At 39.0% G+C, this 24,075-nt stretch overlaps 1 protein-coding gene across 1 annotated transcript in view; it reads left to right on the forward strand.

The window, feature by feature from the left end:
- The window catches only part of LOC122814279 (receptor-type tyrosine-protein phosphatase C-like), a 2,027,173-nt gene that overhangs the window by 1,586,692 nt on the left and 416,406 nt on the right, over nt 1–24,075 (forward strand). Inside the window, exon 24 of the mRNA XM_044086870.1 lies at nt 12,388–12,587. Coding sequence (XP_043942805.1) covers nt 12,388–12,587 — 200 coding nt within the window. The remainder of the gene's footprint in view (nt 1–12,387; nt 12,588–24,075) is intronic.

Genomic DNA, 24,075 nt, shown 5'->3' on the forward strand with positions numbered 1-24,075 from the left:
TAGCCTTTTGTTTTTCATTTTGTTTGGCTTTATCACTGATTTTGGAGATAAGAAGATGAGAACAATGTACAGCAGATTTGAAAGCATCATTACTACTTACCAAGTGAAGTGACAACAGAGCATTTTAAATGACCAAAGCTGTTTAAAAAAGCATAGTTAAGTCACCATTGCACGATTTGTAGCTCCCAATCTCTTAGATCAAGAAGACACAAAACCAAGCCCACTTATTTACTTAGGACTTTATCAGAAAACAAGATAACTTAACTTTTTTAGATATTGGGAGTTTGGAACTCCAATGTAGCCCTGAAATCCTAAAGGCTTTGCCTTTTTTAGCAGCACAGCAAAATCCTGAGACCAAATGACAAATCAGAGATATTCTGCAAAAAGAGATTTTGAAGATGAACCTTTGATTCGTTTTCTCCACAGATCAGAGCAGACACATGGTATATTAAATATCCACAGTGGAATCATTTTGCAGCTTTTTCCTCATGATATTTTATGCCTGTTTTAATGTTTTGTCCAGTGGTTCATGGAGCATTACGTGAGTCATCATGATACACTAACTTAATGGTCAGTCGCTTCAAGACTAAGTTTAGATCTAGGACTTAGTAAGGTTATAAGGAGATTATGAATGTGGAAGTTTTTTTTTTAATATTTAATAAGAGTTATTGCATGTTTACCTCTCATCTGTCCAGATTTTTGCCTCACATTTTTGGTCATTACCTCATAAAATGTGTTGATTTTTAAGCAAATCATTGAGGATTGAAGTCATTAAATAATGACATGCATTTGAGTTGAGTTACAATAACTAAAGTTATGAATGAATATAAAGTACTGAATGTCCAAAGTTGCTTTTTTCAGGCAGAGTGTACTATAATTTTAACTTTTCTGTTACATTTTTATGAATACCCAATTTTTTGTAAACTACAAATTTTCTTGGACTGCAAATAAGTTTATAGGTAGAGAAATTTTGTTGTAAAATTCTAGTGAAACAGAGATTTACCAAAGTTCTGAAGGCCATTTCTCAAAATGCTGCCATCAGAACTACTTTAAATGTCAATACTTTACTCCAAAGTTTTAGCTCACTTTTGTCATGCCATAATCTCTCACACACATACAAATATTTTCACAAGTGGCATACAAGGATTTCTCAAAACAAAAACAAAATCTCCCCTAAAGTTGGAAAGATCTGGGGGTGCATTTAAAAAGGATATACATTTTGTTCATAAGTTATGTAGTACTGACTGTACTGAAAATGTGAGGAACCATTTACAACTTATAGTTCAAATCCAGCTTAAATGTAATGTCTTGACTTCAGTGCTCCTTGTTTGTAGCCTATGCACTTTATGCGCACTGTGCACTGTCCGATCCATGGAAAATTGTCTTACAGAATTTGACGGGGGGGGGCTTAGGAAAAACTGGATTCAGCAAGGGAGCTGAGAACTGAAAAAGTTTGGGAACCACTGATGTACAGGCTAATCTACTAAAACTAAGTGATGACCTGTCTAAACTCAAATGCTTCTTCGATTTTCGCGGCCTTGCTTCTTATGCAGAATCCCTTACTGCCAAATTTAATATACATGTAAATTGCTGCCTAGATACACCAGTCTTCCTCACAAATAAGTACAAAGCCAATTTCAAAAATAACCCCCTATGGCCATATAATAAAAGAAGAAGAAGAAGAAGAAAAGAACTAATTGCATGCAAAAAAAAAAAAAAACAGAGAAACTGAAGTCAGTCAGAATAATTTCGAAAAATCATGAAACCCAGGTAGTGTTCCAAAGCAACAAGCCTTTAATCGTCACAGACAAGTTATCTTCAGTAACAAAAAATCAGAAATATTTTACAATGTGAACTACACAGACTCATGTGCTTGTTTTTTATTTACTTTTGTTATGCAAAAATAAATCTAACTATTAAGATGCCAGAAATGATATTGTTATACTAATGGAACTCTGAACCCTGTTTAAATCAACCAAAGCTAGATATGAGGCATAATGGCCACCCCAGATGAAGTATAACCACAAAGTCTACTTTAATTTTATTAGAAATCTGAGAAACAATGCCAAGCACCATGATGAGCTAATAGTAAATGATATTAAATATTCTGAGTATGAGGGCATAGCCAATCGACTACCAGATAAATGTATCTCAAACTTTACCCATCTCCTACATCTACCCCCTCCCCTCCAATCTCTCAAAAAAAGTTCTCAAGGTACTAGATAAGACCTCTATATTTATGGAGCTAGATAACATACCTGGCTGCCTTCCAGTCAGCTTGAAACATGAATTGTCAGACCCCTATAGAAGCAATTCAGTATCATCCTCAAAACAGGCTTCATTCTGTATGAATGAAGGATATTTCTTTTGCAATCTGTTTAGCTTAATGGAGCTTATCTCTGCGGGCCTCTACTGAAAATTGACATGTATCCAGTTGGACTAGCCCAGTCAACAAATGTAAAATAAAAACATAAATAAATAAATAAAAATAATTATTCCCTTGCACAAAGGAGGAACTTCAACAAACCTGGTTAGTTATAGACCCAAAACCCTAACCAGTTTCATCTGTAAGCTATGGAAAGGATCACTATAAAATTAATACATAAGGATGTAGGTAACCTACAGACTCTCAACCCAGTCCAGTTCATATTCATCAGGGGCAGGTCCTGCCTACTTAACCTGGTTGACTTCTTTGAAAAAGTTTGTGAACCATGGATTATGGCAAATCAGTGCATACCACATATTTAGACCTTGCAAAGGTGTTTCACATCATCCCATATTTAGGTATCATAGATAAACTTCCCAGCTAAAAGCCGTTCCATATATAACTCCTTGCATAGAAAATTGGCTCATGAATAGAACACAGAAAGCAAGTGTGGGTAGCTTTACCACTGCCAAGAACTGTCACTAGCAGTATACCCCAGGACTCAGTCCTTGGGCCACTCCTCTTTGTCATTTACGTCTCAGGGATCAAAATCAATGCTAAGGGTTTGTGGCTGACCAAATGTGAAGAAATTTATAATTGTAGCCTTCAGCAAGTGTGGAGATGACAACAATCTCCTGAAAATTAATCCCGTAGTTAGAGATCTGGGAACCTGTGTCAACAATATTTGGACCTTTGATCACCACATATTTACTATTTCAAGGAAGTCCTTTTTCATTGCACAGCTTATATCTAAAGGTGTTGTGTCCAAGTCTAGGTGTATAAACTTTCCGCTGTACACATGACGCTGTTCATTGAGTATAATGCAGTTTTCAGTATGTACCTGTCCAAACATTTGTGATAACTGGAATAACTGCAGTACTTTCAAACAAAAAAAATAAGATAATAAGTCTTAAAAACTATGCAGCCTATCTCAAAGCCTTGTCTTTTTTCTCAGTATTACACAGGCTGAGAGCTGACCACTGCTTCATGTCTAAAGCCTCAAAAGACCTTATTCTGCCAGTCCTATTACACATTTGAAAGTTTACTGGTATCATAAACACCCACTCAAGAGATCTCAATCTCCTTTGAAAAATAAATAGAACATGTTGGAATGACAGGTATCACAGAAAATAACACTTCTATGGAACTAACTTCCATTTCACATAAAGCACTTCTACTCTGTTTTAACATAATTTTGGATGAATAAGTTGGAACTCACTCCTGATTTAGCACCCCTGTCCCTCATTCATAGGGGAAATGTAAATCTCCCAATATATCCTTGTTCAGCCCATCTCTGGGTTATTTGTAGGTGTAAAATATAAGGGCTAAAAACTTCCATGGGAATATATGGCTAGGCTTTTTAAGATCCTCACAGATCAATAGCATAGTACGTAGCTATGTACTTGTGAACCTGTGAAAATACATCTTGAAAGAAAGGGTGTCTTTACAATTTCAAGAAACTCACTAGCTATTATTGAATCCAGAAGAAAACTCATATTCAAAACATATGCATTCAGAGTTGTCTGTGAACTTAATGTGTGAAAATAATGATCAGTTTTTATTCTGTATTCAGGATTCATAGTGAGAGTTCATCATCATCATCATCATCAGCCCCCTTTTTCCCATTTTTATTTTCTACATGGGGTCAGGGTATCATGTTAACTGTCGCCATCCCTCTCGATTCAGTGCCACACTCCTGCCTTCTTCTATACTCATGCCTGACTGTCACAGATCTTCTTTCACACAATCCATCCACCTTTTTGCTGGACATCCTCATTTCCTCTTACCTTTTTCCTGTCTGTTCCAAATCTTTTTCACCAGATTGTCTTCTGCTTTTCTGCATGTGTCCAAACCACCATAATCTGTTTTTTTATCTTTTCTGAAATTGGAGACAATTTGGCTTCTGCTTCTATGTCCTCATTTTTTTCGTCTGTTCCACAGTGTGCATTCTAGCACCCTTCTTAGGCACTTTATTTTCATCACCTCTAGCTTCTTCATCTGTTTTGCCTTTACTGCCCATATCTCTGTGCTTTACAGTAGTACTGGTCACATCACTATCTTGTACACCTTACTTTTCAGCTTCTTTGGCATTCTTCTGTCATGGGCTACACCTGATACTCTATGCCAGTTGGCTGCAGCCCCTCTGATTCTAACTTTGACCTCTTCAGACTTCCCTTCTCCTCAACCACCCCTCCCAGATACTTGAAGTTATTTATCTGTTCCACTATCTTCCCTTCAATCTCAATTCTCAGCTTCTTTTGAGTTCCCCAATTTGCTGACATTACCACTGTCTTATCTGTGCTTAGTTTCATCCGATGTGCATTCAGTTTTACATTCCATTACCCTATCCTTTGCTGAAACTCTTGCTTAGAGTCTGCCTGTAATTCCAGATTGTCTACATGCAGTAACTTTGTTGATCTGTCCCTTTCAACCTGTTTGCTAATGTAGTCCACCACAAGTATGAACAGCAGTGGGCTCAGAGCTGAACCCTAGTGTGCACCCACTCCCACTGGGAACCCCTCTGTGAGGCCGAACACTGTTCGTACTTGAATCATTAGGCTCTTGTACATGCCCTGCACTAATTCTACCAATGTTTCTGGGACTTTGAACCACCACAGTACTGCCCAGATCAGCTTTCTTGGAACCTGGTTATATGCTTTCTCTAAGTGTAGGAATTCCAAGTTGGGCTCTTTCCTTATCTCTATCTTCTTCTCAACTATCTGTCTCACTGCAAACATCAGGTCAGTTGTGCTGCATCCTAATCTGAATCTGAACTGCTCCTCTCCCAACTTACATTCTACTACTCTGTGTATGCATTTATTAATCACCCTCTCCAGAACTTTTATGCAATGTGATAGGAGTTTGATGCCTCTGTACTGCCCACAGTTATGGATGTCCCCTTTGTTCTTGTATAGTGGCACGAGTATGCTTATTCTCCAGTCATCTGGGATATGACTTTCTCTCCACACTGCTATGAGTACCCTTAGGAGCTATTTCTCCCCTATTTCACCAAGCATCTTTATCATATCTGCTGTGCCCTCATCTGAGCCTGCTGCTTTCTCTGGCTTCATTTTCCTTAGTGCTGTTCTTACTTCTTCTAGGGTGGGCGCCTATTCTTTTCTCATAGTAGTCTGTTTCTGAAGTTATGGGAAAGAGTAGTGGAAGCTAGGTTAAGAAGGGAGGTGATGATTAGTGATCAGCAGTATGGTTTCATGCTGGGAAAGAGCACTACAGATGCGATGTTTGCTTTGAGAGTGTTGATGGAGAAGTACAAAGAATGTCAGAAGGAGTTGCATTGTGTCTTTGTGGATTTAGAGAAAGCATATGACAGGGTGCCTAGAGAGGAGTTGTGGTATTGTAAGAGGAAGTCGGGAGTGTCAGAGAAATATGTAAGAGTGGTACAGGATATGTACGAAGGTAGTGTGACAGCGGTGAGGTCTGCAGTGGGAGTGATGGATGCGTTTAAGGTGGAGGTGGGATTACATCAAGGTTCAGCTCTGAGCCCTTTCTTATTTGTAATGGTGATGGACAGGTTGACAGATGAGATCAGAAAGGAATCCCTGTGGACTATGATGTTTGCAGAGGACATTGTGATTTGTAGTGAAAGTAGAGAACAGGTGGAAGAGACCCTAGAGAGGTGGAGATATGTTCTAGAGAGAAGAGGAATGAAGGTCAGCAGGACTAAGACAGAATATATGTGTGTGAATGAGAGGGAGGATAGAGGAATGGTGAGGATGCAGGGAGTAGAGGTGGCGAAGGTGAATGAGTTTAAATACTTGGGATAAACAGTTCAGAGTAATGGTGAGTGTGGAAGAGAGGAGAAGAAGAGTACAGGCAGGATGGAGTGGGTGGAGAAGAGTGTCAGGAGTGATTTGTGACAGATGAGTACCAGTAAGAGTGAAAGGGAAGGTCTACAAGAGGGTAGTGAGACCAACTATGTTATATGGGTTGGAGACAGTGGCATTGACAAAAATGCAGGAGTCAGAGCTTGACGTGGCAGAGTTGAAGATGTTAAGATTTGCACTGGGTGTGACAAGAATGGACAGGCCCAGGTTGGAAGGTTTGGAGACAAAACCAGAGAGGCAAGATTACATTGGTTTGGATATGTGCTGAGGAGGGATGCACAGTATATTGGGAAAAAGATGCTAAGGATAAAGCTGCCAGGTAACAGGAAAAGAGGAAGGCCTAAGATAAGGTTTATGGATGTGGTGAGAGAGGACATGCAGGTGGTTGGTGTGACAGAGCAAGATGCAGAGGACAGGAAGAAATGGAAACAGCTGATCTGCTGTGGCGACCCCTGACAGGAGTAGCCAAAAGAAGAAGGAGGCTGTTTCTGGGGCAGTACAGCTTCTGTGGGGTTTACTTCATTCAGAAGCTGCTTGAAATATTCCTTCCATCTGCCTTTGATGTCCTGTGAACTGGTGAGCAGGTTGTTGCTATCATCCCTTCTGAACGGTGTCTATCTTCTTTATTTTTCTGTCTTTGCCTTGCAACCTGATATAGATTCTTTGTACCACCTACTGAGTCACTTTCCTGAAGTTGTTAGAGGACCTCTGATGCCCTATTCTTTGCTATTGCAATTCCTTTCTTAGTTTCTTTGTTAGCCAACCAGTATTACTTCCTAGCCTGGTCAGTCTTTTCTATCTCCCATTTTTTTCCTGCACTTATTCTTTCTTTTGATCACTTCCTGGACTTCTGCATTCTACCACCAGCTTTCCTTATGCACCTTATTTCCATACCTGGCTCAGTCGCATATCTAATCTGTAGTCCTAACACATGCTGTTTTGAGGCGCTGCTATTCTTCTTCAATTCCACCTATTTCATACTCTTCTTGGGGTGCTAGAGCTCTGAGTAATTCCTTGATCTGTTGCACTTTCCATCCAGTCAATTGCCATGTCTTCAATGTGGTCTCTGTTGACCTTAGAGCCTTCCCTGACCACTGCTTGCAGCTGATTGTGGCAATCAGTGGTTTATACTGTGGGCCAACTATTTCACTGGAGATGACTTGGCAATCATGGATTCTACCCCAGTGCCTTTTCCTTACTAGGAGGAAGTATATCTGAGTTGCATGTTGGCTACTGTTGTACGTGTTCATGTGACTTTCTCTCTCTTTCTGAACCATGTGTTGGCTACTATCAGTCCTTTTGCCAGACAAGTCTAGAATGACTTCTCCTTCTTTATTCTTGTTGCCATAACCATGTGGACCCAGGCAGTCCTCATATCCTGTTCTGTCTGTCCCGATACGTGCATTCAAGTCATCCATTATGAACACCAATTCATGCTGTCCTGCTTTATTTAGTAGGTCTTTCCCTCACTATCACAACTCTGCTGTGAGGCATAGGCTGAGATTATGAATACTGCCCTATTATTATACTAGAGTCTGAGTGCCATGAGCCTGCCATTAATTCTGATGATATCCCTCACTGCCTTTTGAAGCTAATCTCTCACCACAATTCCCACACCATTTCTAGCCTGTCCCCCTAATACATAGTAGACTCTGGATCCCAAGCCAAGTGGCTTTGCTGCACAGCCCTTCCATCTTGTCCCTTGGATACGTGGAATGTCCAGCCTTCTCCTTGTCATCATGTCATCCACTTCTAAGCTGCGTCCCATCAGTGAACCTACATTAACTGTAGCAATTCTCAGTTCATGTTAGGTCTGCTGGGCTTTATGGCAGGCACACACTGGCCAATAGGGGCACATACGCCCCTCCCTCCGTTAGTATGGTTGCCTGGTGTAAGTCAGAGTAGGCCGGGTCCGCAACCCACTTATCACCAGTAACTACCCATGCCCCTTTTGACGACATTAGTATTCGTCAACATGACCGAATCACCTAGAACCATATTTTACACCACTGAGTGGCTAGCTCTGCCACAACATGCAGTCTGTGATCCATGTTCTCCTATATTGAGGATACTGTGCACCACAGTAGATGCCCAAAGCGGTTGGTCTGTACAGCTCTGTACAACTTTTCCCCTACAGGGCACCATGTAGGGTCTGTGCTGCTGTCCACAGCTCCATTCATTGGTGAGTTGGAGATGGAAAAAAAACTTAACATGTTTTTCGGAGGTGAGACAAACCCCAGTGAGACACAGGGAGAACATGCAAACTAAAAACAGGCATTGGTTGGAAGTCAGGATCAAACCTTGTACCTTGTGTATGGGAGGCCAAGACCTTAACCATTATGGCAACTGGTCTGGAATAGTAGTAATAATAGGGAGGGTGGCCTAATGGTTAAGGTGTTTGCCTTACAAACACAAGGTGCAGGGTTCGAGTCTCACAAAGGATAACTGGCTAAGCTTAAAATGGCTCACAAGGGCAGTTAGCTTAGTACTAATCTAATAGTGAGAGTTCATCTGCATGAAATACACATTTGAAAGGCAGTTTGGAGACTTGTGAAAATCTAAAAATGATGATTATGCAGTTAAATTTCTAAAACATTGGCTATGATTCAAAAAGATTTCTTCGCCTGCAATAATTGGACAATTAATGATGAAGCTCAGATTCAGAGACACAGAAAAGCTACACAGGGAAACACTTAGTTAGCAGCTCTTTACCATCATTACCATGACTCTGATTTGAACATTTCACTGTCAGACCTAATAGCACTTGTGTTCTCTATATCAGACCACCACACATATAAACACACACACACACACACACACACACACACACACACACACACACACACACACACACACACACACACACACACACACACACACACATATCATCCACAAACAAGGCCCACACAGTCACTCAAAATCATAGAAATAATCGACCATGCATCTGCAGGTATGCTCCAACACATGTACACACACACACACACACACACACACACACACACACACACACACACACACACGCACACACACATATAGACACACACACACACACACACCCACACACACACACACACACACACACACACGCACACACATATACACACATATAGACACATACACAAACTCATTCATTCATTCACTGTATTAGTGCCCACATTACCACATGGTCACACACACACACACACACACACACACACACACACATACACACACACACACATTCATTCAGCTGTATTAGTCCCCATACAGAGACATGTACACACACACACACACACACACACACACACACACACACACACACACACACACACACACGGCTCTGCTGTACTTACCTGTGCAGCATCCACTGTCATAGGAATGAATGAGTGGATACTGACAAAAGGCATTGTTTACTTTTTCCACGTGAGTAAAATTTTAACTGGGAATGGTGGTCATTTCTAGGGCGAGCACATGGTGAATTAGCATCATCATCTTTTCCAGATTAACACATTTGCATGTAGCTTCCCCAGTGAAACCATTTTTCTAGCCTACAACATCCTTGAGGAATGGAAGAGTGATCTCAGAACTGGAAAGACTTACTGCAGTGATGAAACCATGCAAGATAAGACTTCTACATCATGGTAAACCTGAATCCCAGGGACTGAGAAATAATTTCATTAAGGACAAGATTAGATGACAAACAGTTTAGTAACTGAATGAAAAGCTGGATTAAAACAAGACTAAAGTAGTTTTGTTATTTTAAGATTTTGGATCATTATATACATACTTATTGTATTTTGTAAGGAGATATTAAAATGTTGTGACAGCCATGGTTGACATAGCTTTGAAATAAATTGACACTTATGCTCATTTATTCATTCAGTTGTATTAGTGCCCACATGGTCTCTCTCACACACACACACACACACACACACACACACACACACACACACACACACACACACACACACACACACACAAACGTCTCTGCTGTACTTACCTGTGCAGCATTCACTGTCATAGGAATGAATGGGTGGACACTGACAAAAGGCATTGTTTACTTTTCCCACCAGAGTTAAATTTTAACTGGGAATGGTGGTCATTTCTAGGGCGAGCACATGGTGAATTAGCATCATCATCTCTTCCAGATTAACACATTAGCATGTAGCTTCCCCAGTGAAACCATTTTCTAGCCTACAACATCCTTGAGGAATGGAAGAGTGATCTCAGAACTGGAAAGACTTACTGCAGTGATGAAACCATGCAAGATTCCAAATCCAGCTCTAGACAAGTGACAAGTGGCATATTGCAGAGGTCAGTCCTAGGACCACTCTTGTTTGGCATCTACTTCTCTGAAGTACAGGCCAGCACTAGGAGACTCTGACTGACAAAGTTTGCAGATGACTGCAAACTGGGCGCCATCTTTGAATCCCCTAAAGACGTGGATATCCTACAAAAGGGCCTTACAGAAACAGATGCTTGGTGCCAAAGCCATGGACTCAAGCTCAGTGCTAAGAAGTGTATAGTAATCTCCTTTGGGAAAAAACAAGTACCCATGAATTACCATATAGGTGGCAATACTCTCAACACTGAAAATGTGATAAGAGATCTAGGAACACAGGTGGACAGTGGTCTCACCTTCGATAACCACATTGCCACAACAGTCAGGAAATCCTTCTATGTGGCACACCTAATCGCTAAGGGCTTTTCATCCAGAAAAAGGGAGGTCATTGTCCCTCTGTACTCATCCCTCATCAGACCTATTATAGAATACAATGCCCCATTTGGTATGTACCTCACAAGACATCTGCAACAGCTGGAAAGGCCGCAGATATACCTCACTAAAAGAATCACAGGCCTAAAGCAGATGCCCTATGCTGACCACCTAAAAAAACTCCAGCTATACTCTGTGGCATATCGTCTACTCAGAGGCGAGCTCTGCTTATCATACAAGGCCATGTCAAACCCGGAACTGTTGGACATGCTCCACCTAAAGAAATCCCAGTCCCTCAGAGCCACACGCTCCAGGGATCTAAACCTTGTCACCTCAATAAATAAAACATACTGGACGGATAGGTTCCTGACCCAGAGACTCCCCATACTTTGGAATAGACTGACCATACATATCAAGCAGAATGCCTCCTTGGCCCTCTTCAAGAAAAACCTTGACAATTGGATGGGTGATAGGAAATTCATCCCGGGATCACGTCAGTAACCCTACTAGACAGGGGCCCAGGGAAGTAAATACTGTGGGCAGAAATATCCAGGGAACTGCTATGGCTAGGCTTGTCTAGGCCCAAGGGCTGATAGCCTAGTAATGCCCTTTGATTCTATGAACCTATAAGACTCCTACATTATGGTAAACCTTTCTGAATCCCAGGGACTGAGAGATAATTTCATTAAGGACAAGATTAGATGACAAACAGTTTGGTAACTGAATGAAAAGCTGGATTAGAACAAGACTAAAGTAGTTTTGTTATTTTAAGATATTGGATCATTATATACATACTTATTATTGTATTTTGAAAGGAGATATTAAAATGTTGTGACAGCCATGGTTGACACAGCTTTGAAATAAATTGACACTTTTGCTTGTTTCTTTCTAGACTGTTCAGTTTCTGTGGTTCTTTCAAGGTTAAGCCTTCAGCATTCTTGACAGATCAGATTCCAGCTGATAACATGTATTCTTTCTTCACCTTTTTCTCCTCACAGTGAATGTATTAATACTTTTGTTGCTGTCATACTGCTAAGCATGGTTACTGAAATGTACAATGATTGAATTAATGTAGTGTACATTTTGTTATTTTGCCTTGCTTATATTGAATGAATTTAACCTACTCTTGTAACCATAAATAAAATGCTTTATTTGAGTTATTTTATGAAACATTTGTGAATGTTTAAAAAGAAATTGTAGACTGGGTACCAATCACTCTAAACATGGGAAAACTGTTTTTATCATTTGTCTGTAACTCAAGTATTTAGCATGTCCATCGTTGGCATACAGCTTATGTCAGATCATTATTGATGTTCAGTAAAAAAGACAATTACATACACAAAGATAATAAATCTTTAAAAAAGTCACAAAACGGTTAATTTATATTGCAATATTTTTCTTTTCATTTTACTTTTTTTGTATAGAACCAGATGCAGTTGAAATACAAGACATAATTTACAAAACCAAAAATGAAGTTCATGTTCCATGTAAAGGAGGTAAAAAGAATGGTCCAAATCAGTTCTTCATTTTGCTAGAAGAGTCAAATCTTATACAGAAAATGAATGCGACTAACTGCAGTTTTCATCTTCGTGATCTTGATTATCTAACAACTTATAGAATTCAGGTAATTTTTCTGTCTTTATTTGATTCATTATAGTGTTGTTTTTGTTACTACTGTTTTACAGGCTGAGTCTGTTTTTCATCTAAAGCAAGTAAAGTTTAGGTAGTATCACTGTAAATTCCTCCTTTTTCATATGGGAAATGCAACTAATAATTCTAGTGTGTGTGTGTGTGTGTGTGTGTATGTGTGTGTGTGTGTGTGTGTGTGTGTGTGTGTGTGTGTGTGTGTGTGTGTGTGTGTGTGTGTGTGTGTGTGTGTGAAAATGCCCCAGGTGCAATATACTGGTGGTTAGACTCATGGTGGTGTGGTAGGGAATACTTCATAATATCTGTGGTGTGTAAATGTTGCAATGCTTGATATTTGATGGTGCAGTGGTAGCATTGTTGCCTCACAGCTACAGGTTCTCAGGTTTGATTCTTGGCTGGGGTGCCATCTTTTTGGGGTCTGTATCTTCTCCCTGTTTTTGTGTGGGTTTGCTTTTGTGTCCTCCCATGTTACAAAGACATGTCTGCATTATTTCTTCCTGGGCCTCTGCTGAAAATTGTTTTTTTGTTCCAAGTCAGACTGTCCTGATTAACAAATGTTAAATAAAATTGACAGGCATTTGAATTTCAGACTTCAGGTTTCTGAATGTTTAATTCCTTACATATTTGATGGTGCAGTGGCAGTATTGTTACATCACAGCTATAGGTTTTCTGGTTTGATTCTTGGCTGGGGTGCCTTCTGTGTGGAGTCTGCATCTTATCCCTGTGTTTGTGTGGATTTGCTCTGGTGTCCTGCCATTTTACAAAGACATGTGTCTATAGTATTTCTCCCTGGACCTCTGCTGAAAATTGTTTTTGTTCCGTCAGAAGTAAAATTGACAGGCATTTGAATTTCAGACTTCATATTCTTCAGAAAATACATAGTAAAACAACTTTTTATTCTAGCAATAAATATATAGAAACACAACCTTTTATTATAGCAATTTTCTAAGTTTATAAGATGACTATTTGAAATTTGTCCTTATTTTTGGGACTGTATTACCCTGTTATTGGCTTTGTCCAGGTTTTTTGTGCTAAGGTTGACAGCTATGGCAAGAACTGTGTTCTCTGAATATGTTTGAGGGCAGTATTCCCTCATTACTGGGTTTGTCCAGGTGTTTTGTGCGAAGAGGTTGACAGCTATGGTGAGAACTGAATTCATTAAATGATAGCCATTTAAGTTTCAGTCTTCCTCTCTATCACAAAGCAGCTGATATGGCGTAGTGGTATGTTGCTCTGACTGTTTTGCACAGGGACCTTGGCAGTAAAATGTATGGTGGTAACACAGCATTTTTCTTTCACAAAGCAGGTGATTTGGCATAGTAGTATGTTGTTCTGACTCTCTTGCACAGGGACCTTGGCAGTAAAATGTATGGTGGTAACACAGCATTTTATTCTAGCAGCTTTCCAAGATTATACAAGCAATGTTTAATGTGTCCCTGTTTTTTTCCCTTTTGACTCACCCCAATAAATTTGGCTTTTTCCGGATTTCTTGTGCTACGAAGTTGAGATGCAGTTGAGTATTGAGTAGATTTTACAAGGAGCTGAGAGCTGCAGGTGAAGAGAAGTTTAGTACTGATTATGCTACGTCAGCCCCCATTGCTAATAGCACAATAGGTTGTGTACTTGCTTTTTGATGCAGAAGGTTGCTGGTTCTACTCCCATAAGGGGTGAATGCTGCCGTACTGAAAGTTAAGATACTAACTATGAGCCTGTTATCAGTTTGCCATCCATTTCCTATTGCAATATTACTAGCTTATTTTAATGTAATTTAGGCAATTTATTCCTCAGGGGCATCAGACACTTTATTTGTTGATTAAACCATGAAATATAAAGGTGATTGCTAGCAGCAACCTCTTCATTACAGATTTATTTAACGTGGAATTATTTAGATGACTTTTTTACTACTTCAGAGATTGTGCATATTTACTGATAATGGTGGACTGTAGAATTGTGCATATTTACTGATAATAGTGGATTGTAGAAGTTTGAGTAGACTTTTATGATAGAAATGTTCTGAATTGGGCAGTTTTGTCATTGGTGCATGCGTTTTGTTTCATTGTTTACTGGAAAAATGTTCAAAGCAATAGGAAGGTGTATCAAAGAGCACATGTATGTTTCATATGCAAGGGGCCTATGATTTGAAAACAGCCCAGATTTAATCTTTATCTGCCACGGGTAAAATGTATTTTTTTGAATGTGGGTTTCAATGAATGTGAGTTTCAATGGCAGAGAAGTTTTAATGCCAAGTTTGTTTAGCAGATGTCTTAGTGTTTGTGCTGTAAAATGCAAAATAAAACTTTCAAATGAAGTTCAAATCATCATAGAAGTAAATCAGTATGCACATTAGTGTTTATGGTAAATGGAGTGAAATAGCCAAGTAATGGATCATTGGAATGGCTGCAGGGGGAGACTCCATTCGACCATGGTTTTGTGAGGGGGAAGGGCGGCAAACTTAGGCAGTCCCAGCTGAACCATACCTCCCAACTGTCCAGATTTTCAAAGAATGAATAGATTTTTTACTTCTTATTTTTGGTTTGTTCCTCATAAAATGTGTGGTTTTCTGGCAAATCATTTAGGAATTAAGTCACTAAATAATGACACACTGAGTTTCAGACTTCATAACTTTCAGAAAAATGCATGCTAAAGTAAGACCTGTTCTATCAACTGTCTCAGTTTATACAAGAGCAATTTTTAGTACTGTTTATATGTTCCCCCAATATATTTGGCCTTGTCCAGATTTATTGCATTAACAGGTTGAGAGGTACATGCAAATAAATTGCTTTATAGAATTTGGCATAGCCAAACCTCTCAACTGTCCCTGATTTTGGCTCAAAATGTTGTTCTTCCCCTAATGATCCCTCCACAAAATAGCAATTTTGGAAGAAAACAGGGAGGGTTTATAATTAAGAAACAGCTGTAATAATCAGTTAGATTACTTTTATTTCAGAAATGCATGTAGATTATTTTATTTTGTCAGCTGCTCAAGTTAGCAGTACTAATAATATTACTGTATCCCTTCTTTGACATGTTCCCAGCTGTATTGTGTTGCTATTTTATATTTTTACATCACATTTTTGGTCCATTTTACATAAAAGTGTGTTTTTTTGGCAAATTAGTGACAAATCATTAAAGACTGAAGTCAGAAAATAATGACAGACATTTGAGTTTCAGATTTCATACCATTCAGAAAATTCATACTAATGCAAGACCTCTATTATCTTTCTAAGTTTATAAGAGCAATATTATAAAATTGTCCTTATTTTTGGGGCTTTGTCCCATTTCTTTGTATGGCTTTGTCCAGATTTCTTGCTCTGAGGTTGAGAGGTATGACAAATGTGTCAGGGCCATCACAAGTCAGCCAGAGACATTTCAAACTGTGACATACTTGTTGCACCCTACTCCCCCATGTTGTGACTCTGGATGTGTCGAAGCAAGGCAAGGAGTAGTTATGCAGTGTAAATGTGCAGAATATCCCCCCCATCCAAGGTAGACACAAGTACTAGAGTGGCTTTTCATCTGTCCTTGATTTTTACAGAATGGTCTGGTTTCTGTCATATTTTTTGTACTGTTGATTTATGCTTATTACTCAAAGTGCCTGTTGCTCTGTGTTTAAGTAGCAGTACTTTAATGACCATTAGGTAAGCTTGGCTGAGATTGCAAGATGCAAGTAAGCTTTAATAAGCATACTGTTAAAGAATTGCCAACATTGAAAGCCTTTCTGTTGCCATGTAGAGAATACTTAATTAGATAATGTATAAGCCTTGGGTATTGAAATGCATATGCCAGTATTTGTAATAAAGGACAGGATTACTTTATTTTAAGAGTCTCATTACACTTGGAGACTTCCAGTCATCTCTGCAGGCTTTACCCGTAAACAGAATGCCAATCGTGTGTTCCATAACCTGTACAGTAATCCTTTTAGTGTGGTCCATAACCTGTACAGTAATCCTTTTAAGCAATATATCTTGAGTTATTTCTTGTTTGCTTTTCATTTTTTACTTTGATCATGTTTTCCCCATGAAACAAGTAGATGTCAGGCAGCAGGTCTTTTTTTGGATAAGGAACATTTTTACAAGTGGGGGCATCAGAGATTTCTACTTTCAGCATGTTACTTGGTACTTTAATAAAGCTGAATATAAATTATAATTAGAACTGCAGTGCAAGAAGTGATTTGAGTTGAGTGCTACTTGTTTTTCTTATACTTGATTTTGACTGGCATTCCATTAATGTATTTAAAAAAAAGTAATTTATTTTTTCATGCCTCACAACCATTTTTGTTTCAATCTAGATATTAAGCTGTTATGCAGACAATGCATTGAAATATTTTTATTCTTCTACACTTCATTTTGTCTTGACTGGGCTCTCATAATGACGGTTTGACACCCAGGGCAGTATATTTAGTTTTTTGTGATTTTGAGCATAGCTCCTCCCCTTTCTAGTTGGCCGCACACCTTCCCATTGACCCCACCCATTCGGCTGTCTCCTGCAGCCCCCATTTGATTTGAAGTCACCAGCCGCCACTGCTACTATATCATCCTGTCTCTGGCATATGTCCTTAGTCCCCTTTACCCAAACAACAACTGATGCCATAAACCCCTAACAAAACTTAGCAATGAATGATTTTCCCTACTGAACTTGGCAACCAGTGGATTACTCCCCTACCTCCATTACTTTCTGGCAGAATTAGAGAATTATTCAAATTCAATTCTGCTCACCCATTCTGTCTGCTTGTACCCCAAACAGCTGTTGCTAATAGACTCCACTTCCCTGTTTCATCACAACCATTCGAACTGTGAATTCAGTATCTTATCTGTCTTTCATTTGCAGGATGAGTATGTTGTATAATGTCTCATGAATCCATGTAGCAGCCTAACTCTTACCTGCATGTCTGTTAAGTCATATAAGATGTGGTCTGTTTTCCAGCCAGCATCTGCTTCATGTCAATAGTCATTTTCTAACCCCTTTATTGTGTCAAGTGACTTAATCTTGCAGTTTCCCTACCGTAATTGGTCAAGAGAAATCAACAGCTCTCTCTCACTCCAAAAATTATTTCTGCCGCTTCACTTCACCCTATCAAGCTAGCTACCATGCATGCTGGTGACTTCTTCAACCACTATCTCACTGTCCCCATCTATCACATTTTCGTCACTGTCACCTCATCTCCAAAACTACTACTCCTTATAAGAGTCCAGGTAGCCCCAATTATTCTCACTATCCAAATTATTTCACTTTTCAGTCTTAAATGTAATAATACCTTCATACTCACTCTGCTGCTAATATATTATACTTTATTTCATTATCAACCAGCTTCCACCTTTCTAATATTTTCATAGTTAAGCTTCCTCTTATTCTCATTATTTTGATTGCTAGAATCATATTTTGAATGTTATACCTCTCTTTGCTATGTACAAGCCTCTATTTCCAATAAATGTTCAACACTACTGTATGTATATATCCATGTAAGCTATTATGCTTATGTAAGCTGTTGTAAAGCTTTTTCTCTCATGTATGTACACTCACCTATATTTTGTATTCCTTCTGATATCGTGCAACTGTATTTTCTGAATGTCAAAGCTGATGTTAAATGTTGAGTTTTCTCCATGGTCCACTGCTGAAAAATGATTTTATCCCAGTCTGACTTTCCCAGTAAACAAAGAAAAATAAATATCCTAGCGTGCACATACGCGCACCTCATTCTTCCTTATTTTTGTGTGGCACACCAGTCTCCAAAAAGCTACTGTAAAGAGGTGTATAATGACTCAGTTTAAAAACTGCAAGTTCTTGATATTGTATCAGACATCAACATCAGATGACCACAACAGCACTACCCTGGAATATCTTGTCATACCACATCATGTAGCTCAGCTAGTAACTCTATTTTGGCCCATTTACATGGTTCCTTATTGTTGCCCAGATTTATCATGAGGTCTAGCCACTGTCTTTCATTATTTGCTCCAATTTCTGCACCTGCTCCTTAAACCTAAATAATCCTGCTAATGGAATTATCATTTGGCACAGAGGGCTAAGGCTGTGAGATGTAGTTCCTGCAGTACAAGCTTTGTTTCCCTCAGCCCTTGTTTGCCTGATATGTGACCTTGAACATGGCATTTAATTAGACAGTTCTCTCAGGTCAACCCTAAAAAGGGACTGTGTGTCCAGTGGTCCTCCCTGATTAACAGATGGCATTATTATCATTATTATTATTGGTATCCACTAAATGTATGATTATTCATGTGTGTCCTTTTGTTATGCTCATACTTCTCAAATTCTTCAGTCAAGAATTCTGGACAAATCCAAGAATAATGAGTGGACAAAGGCCCCATACCAGGGACATTTTTTTAAATATTACTTAAATTAACTTAACAAGTTAGATCAAACAACAGACTTTGTATCAACGTGCATTTTCTGAACAAAAACATGTATGAAATGCTAATTTCTGGAATTACTCACAAACTATAATCCTCAGTGATTTGCCAGAAAATCAAAACAAATATGAGGCTTGATGTAAAAATATAACTCATAATTAGGAATATTGTGCAAAATCAGGGGTATTTGAGAGGTATGGCTATGCTGGATAAAGACTTGCCTTTAAACACATAGTATTCCTGTTTAGCTTGCTCAAAAATGGGTATTCTGTTACAAAAAAATATTGTTTTTGATGTGGGAAAAAATAGCTTTACTGTGTAACCAGTGCTGGAGTTGGGATATATCCGATATTAAAGTAAAGCAGAGCATAAACAAGAGACATTGACTGGAAACACCTGTTGTAGTGATTTTTAAAAAGAGGGCTATAACCAAAATAAAGACATTTACCTCTTATTCTGCGTAGGGAATTCTATCAAGAATAACTACTCTTTCTGGTTGCCAAATGGAGGATTTTCTTAACTGAAACATGACAAAAAAGGATACCTTAAGGGCCAAGTGAAGGAATACTTGGACTTTACCAAGTGTTAAGAGTATTTTACTGGAAGTGGAAAATTGTTCGATCTTGACAATAACAGAAGTTTGTCTTCATTTGTATGTTATTGTAAATAAAGTAGGATGAACTTAAAACTCCACCTTCAGTATGTTTTATCCGTTGCACTAGTGGGAAATGTTAATTCCTAGCAACCTGGTAAGGAACCTTTAAGGTAATGAAGAATGAATGAACTGAACTAGAAAATAAGATGAAGTGAAAGGAGAAGACAACAGCAGCTATATCACAAACTATTTTAAAACCAAGAAGGAAAGGTGAAGCTTTTGTTGACAGTCTGGAAGTTGAGATAGATGTCAGCAATATAATACCAGGAAGGGACAGTGTCAGATGATCGATAGACTGAAATCTCAAACTGCATTAGTTGAAAAGTTAAAACACTGAAGCAGCTTTTTTTCTCTGAATGTCAGTAAAACATAAATTGGCTTTTTTCCACGGAGAGGGAAGGAAGTAGTCCTGCTCCCCCCCACACACCCCCTGCATATCATATGTACCATCTCTGAGATTGTATCACATTGGGAAAGGGCAAATGCCCTATCCCAAGAATTATTGGTATTCAGGAAAACTCTTTTGGTGATGTTACTTTAATTCACTCTGTGATGACACTGTCCTTGTTGGACCCTCATTTACCCTGTCAGTGGCAGAGAATGCCTTCACAAAATCGACCCCAATCACATGGTGCTCAATGCCATAAGATGTTAGAGCTTCATCCAACCTCAGTACATTCCGTAAAACTTGAAACTTACATTATCCATTTTCAACACTGCCACTGCTTTGACATTTGTGCCTAGAAATAAACACTATACTCCCCAATCTGCCTCTAAGTCACAAATGAATATCAACATATTTGAATGCCATATGACCGGCATAGTGATACACTGTTTGTTTTCTCCAGCCTACTTCCTATTGCCTACAATTTCCTCATCAACACTGCTTCATGGACAGCCCTGTACCACTCTTCCCTGTAGCAGCTTCCCAAGATAGGACAGTTCTTTATGTTTACATCCTTTACAACATGTCTGTTAAGCACATATTCTGTTTATTCTCATCCACCATCACATTTCATAACATTTTCTTTATTGTTTCTTGTCTTTTATGCCTATCAGCCAGCAGAATTTGCTTTGGTTGCATCTTCTCTGCAGCCTGTACCTGTATGGCAAGTACTACCTATACTGTTTGTCTTACTGTTTTTTTCCCTTATTGCTATTATCTGAAATGGTTAATATCTGTTTCCTAGTATGAAAGAAATAGTGATTTTGTAAAGTCTGTGATATATTTTTCAGTAAACAGTACTCATTATCATTTTGCATTGTGATGACTCATTGTTTTAATTTCTTGTATTGGTGTAATGTAATGTAATGATTTCTTGTGACAGCATTGCATGGGTTGCTCCTGAAAAGGGTGTTCAGATCATTGTACTTAACTGAGGTAACAAATGTACAAATAAATAAATAGATATTGCTATTTTATTATAAAACTACTGTTTTCATGTGAAAATACTGATTTTCATCATTAGGTCACAGTTGCAGTAGTCTAAGAAATATGGAATATACCCAGCCAAGCTTAGTAGGACTGGCCAGCTTCCAAAGTTTTAGGGCACATTCCATGTGCCCTAACTACTATAACTACTATAGGGCTTGAGGAGAGCACTTTAAAGATAAAACCTCAGAATTTTCCTGCTTTCGAAGTATGGGCTTCTCTATAGGCTTTGAGTAATCAATGGTCAGTGAATGCTTCTTCAGAGTTTGCATATAAGTACCCCATTGGAGAGTACCTTCCATTTTTTTAATTTTTATGAGGAAAAGTTGACTTTTCATGTCAATGTTTATTGCTAGGGCCTAGGGAAAGTAGTTTTGGTGGTTGTGTCAAAAACATTTTGCTTCAAAACTTAATTTTTAGTAAGTTGGTAATACTGACTTACCAAGTTTCCACTATCTAGCTGTTACAAACTTTTTCAGTTGAGAAATGGATCTCAGTCCCAGCTCTTTTGTTGTTCCTTCTACAGTCTGCAAGAAATGAAAAGTTGTACAGGTGACTTAAGTTTGAAGCTGGCTTCCTTTTAGCCTTGGACACTAATTAGTGACTCTGCTGTGGCCGTATCAAGATTCTTAAACTGCTTATCATTTTCTCCTGTTTCACTGGTCTTCTTCAGCAGTTCGACTGTCCTCTTCAGGCAAGGGAGAACCACTCCTGTCAGCATCCGAGGCAGGTGTGGATGCTCCTGTTTCACTGGTCTTCTTCAGCAGTTCGACTGCCCTCTTCAGGCAAGGGAGAACCACTCTTGTCAGCATCCGAGGCAGGTGTGGATGCTCCTGTTTCACTGGTCTTCTTCAGCAGTTCGACTGTCCTCTTCAGGCAAGGGAGAACCACTCCTGTCAGCATCCGAGGCAGGTGTGGATGCTCCTGTTTCACTGGTCTTCTTCAGCAGTTCGACTGTCCTCTTCAGGCAAGGGAGAACCACTCCTGTCAGCATCAGAGGAAGGAGTGGATGTTGTCCTTCACTAAGCCACTCTGTGGAGCTGGATTCCTGGAAAAAGAACCATTCTTGAGGGCATTCATTCTGTGTAAGGTATGCCAGGAAAAGGAAACATAAAATTAGGCATTTGTCTTCACCTGTATCACATAAGGCTGACAAAGAAGTTTGGCTGGTGCCTGCTAACATTTTATTTAAAGCCTTTTAGCTTTTAAATTCTTAGCCTTCCCTTCATCAAGGAAAAAAAAAATCTTGCTTATATTCTCATTCTCAGTCTGAGGAGGCAACCATTTAAAATACTGTCACTTGCTTTTAGCAAGTCCAGTAGTGCTGAGATTGAATGGCCAAAAAATGGATTTACATATACTAAGTCTGAGATGGCCAGTTCTCTGAATATTCCTATCTTTAAGGTATGGCAATCGCAGAGTTAGTATACATAAGTTTGGGGGTGTGAATGCCTTGCCCCCTCATATCAGGGGGTGCAGAGGGACTTGCCCACCTCCGCAAGAAAGAGAAGAAAAACACTTCAATATTTGCTCTTCTGCATTTTCTGTTTTTTGTTTTTTTTTTTTTTATTTTATTTTTTTCTAGAATGTTGGCACTCTGAATTGCAAGTGCCAATATTTCATTAGGAAGCCATTTGAAGGAACGGAATTAGATTGTGTTTCTCAACTTCCTACTCCACAGAATGGAGAATCTGATTCTGAGAAAAGGTTTTCTTTAGATTCCTCTCCCTCTTTTTCTGATACTTTTGCCAGAATGAAGGAGTTATTTCAGTAGGAACAAAAAGAAATACCCTGTTTATCCTGTTTTGCCATTTCTTAGCAATACTGCTTGGCTCTTCTTCAGCAGTTTGCCTGACAGCCACCTGTCCCCAAAAAGTCGGACAAAGTGTATAAGGTTCTCCACACTCACACATTTCTTTTTTCAAACCCTAAATCTGCCCCTGCAGTAATTTCTCTGACAAAACATTCTTCTGCCAAACAAAATATGGCAGCTAACCTTTTACTTCTGACAAAGATGAGAAAGCTCTTGATAGGTTTGGGAAAAAGGTTTATACTTTCCACCTTAGCCGTCAGAAAAGAGAACTGCCAGACTTGTATATCTAAGTTTGTGCCAGCTTCCTTTGATGATATGAGAAAGTTAATTACTGACCTTGCTTCTTCAGAAACTAAGAAATCTTCAAATTCATTATAATATTTTGTGTCTGAGGTAACCAAACACTAAATAAAATGTTTTTGTGACACTGGTGATACTGTTTCTAGAGCAGCTGCTATTGGCTCAGTGATATGATTTGCCTGTTTATATTGTCAGAACTTACCAGAAGTTGTCAAAGCTGAGATCCTGAATACTTTCCTGGAAAAGATGTGCTGTTTGGCATTTCCTATGCTGAAGTCCTCAAAAGATTTGATGAAAAGAGAAAGTTAATTCAGGAGGTTACATACATTTTCAACTCCCCTTACTTATATATATAACAGTAACTTTCCTTCCAGCTCAGGTTCCTTTCATAGGAAACAGAATAAATAATTCTAGCAAAGTACAGTCAAACAAACTTTCAAAAAGTGATGTCAGGGAGTTTTGAAACCAAAACAAAACACTTGCAAAATCAAGGCCCATTCTACCAGGGTTTTTGGAATCTAGAAATATTCTAGAAGGAGCAAATGTTCATCGTGTTTCACTGTTGCAGTCATTACACTTGGGTTATCCTGCTGGCAGGCTACCCACAGTCGGCCTGAATTCCAAAGTCTAGGTCCAGCGTCGGTTGCTGTCACCTCTTCCCTGACGTCAGTGTGCCAGGGGTATAAAAGAAGCAGCCAATGCCATTTTCTTCAGTCTTTCTTGCCGCGCAGTGCCCGAAGCAAAAGCAGTTCGCAAGTGCCTGTCGGCCGACTCCTGAGATTTTCAAAGATGAATTTCAGATCCGAAGTCTTCATTAAAGCTAAGTACCCCATTGGGGAAACTTTTTTCTTGCTCCAGACCGATGTCAGAAAAAGTTAACAATTGTATTTCTTGTGGGAA

The sequence above is a fragment of the Protopterus annectens genome, chromosome 10.part0, assembly GCF_019279795.1.
Source record: "Protopterus annectens isolate FY-2018-M chromosome 10.part0, PAN1.0, whole genome shotgun sequence".
NCBI lineage: Eukaryota > Metazoa > Chordata > Ceratodontiformes > Protopteridae > Protopterus > Protopterus annectens.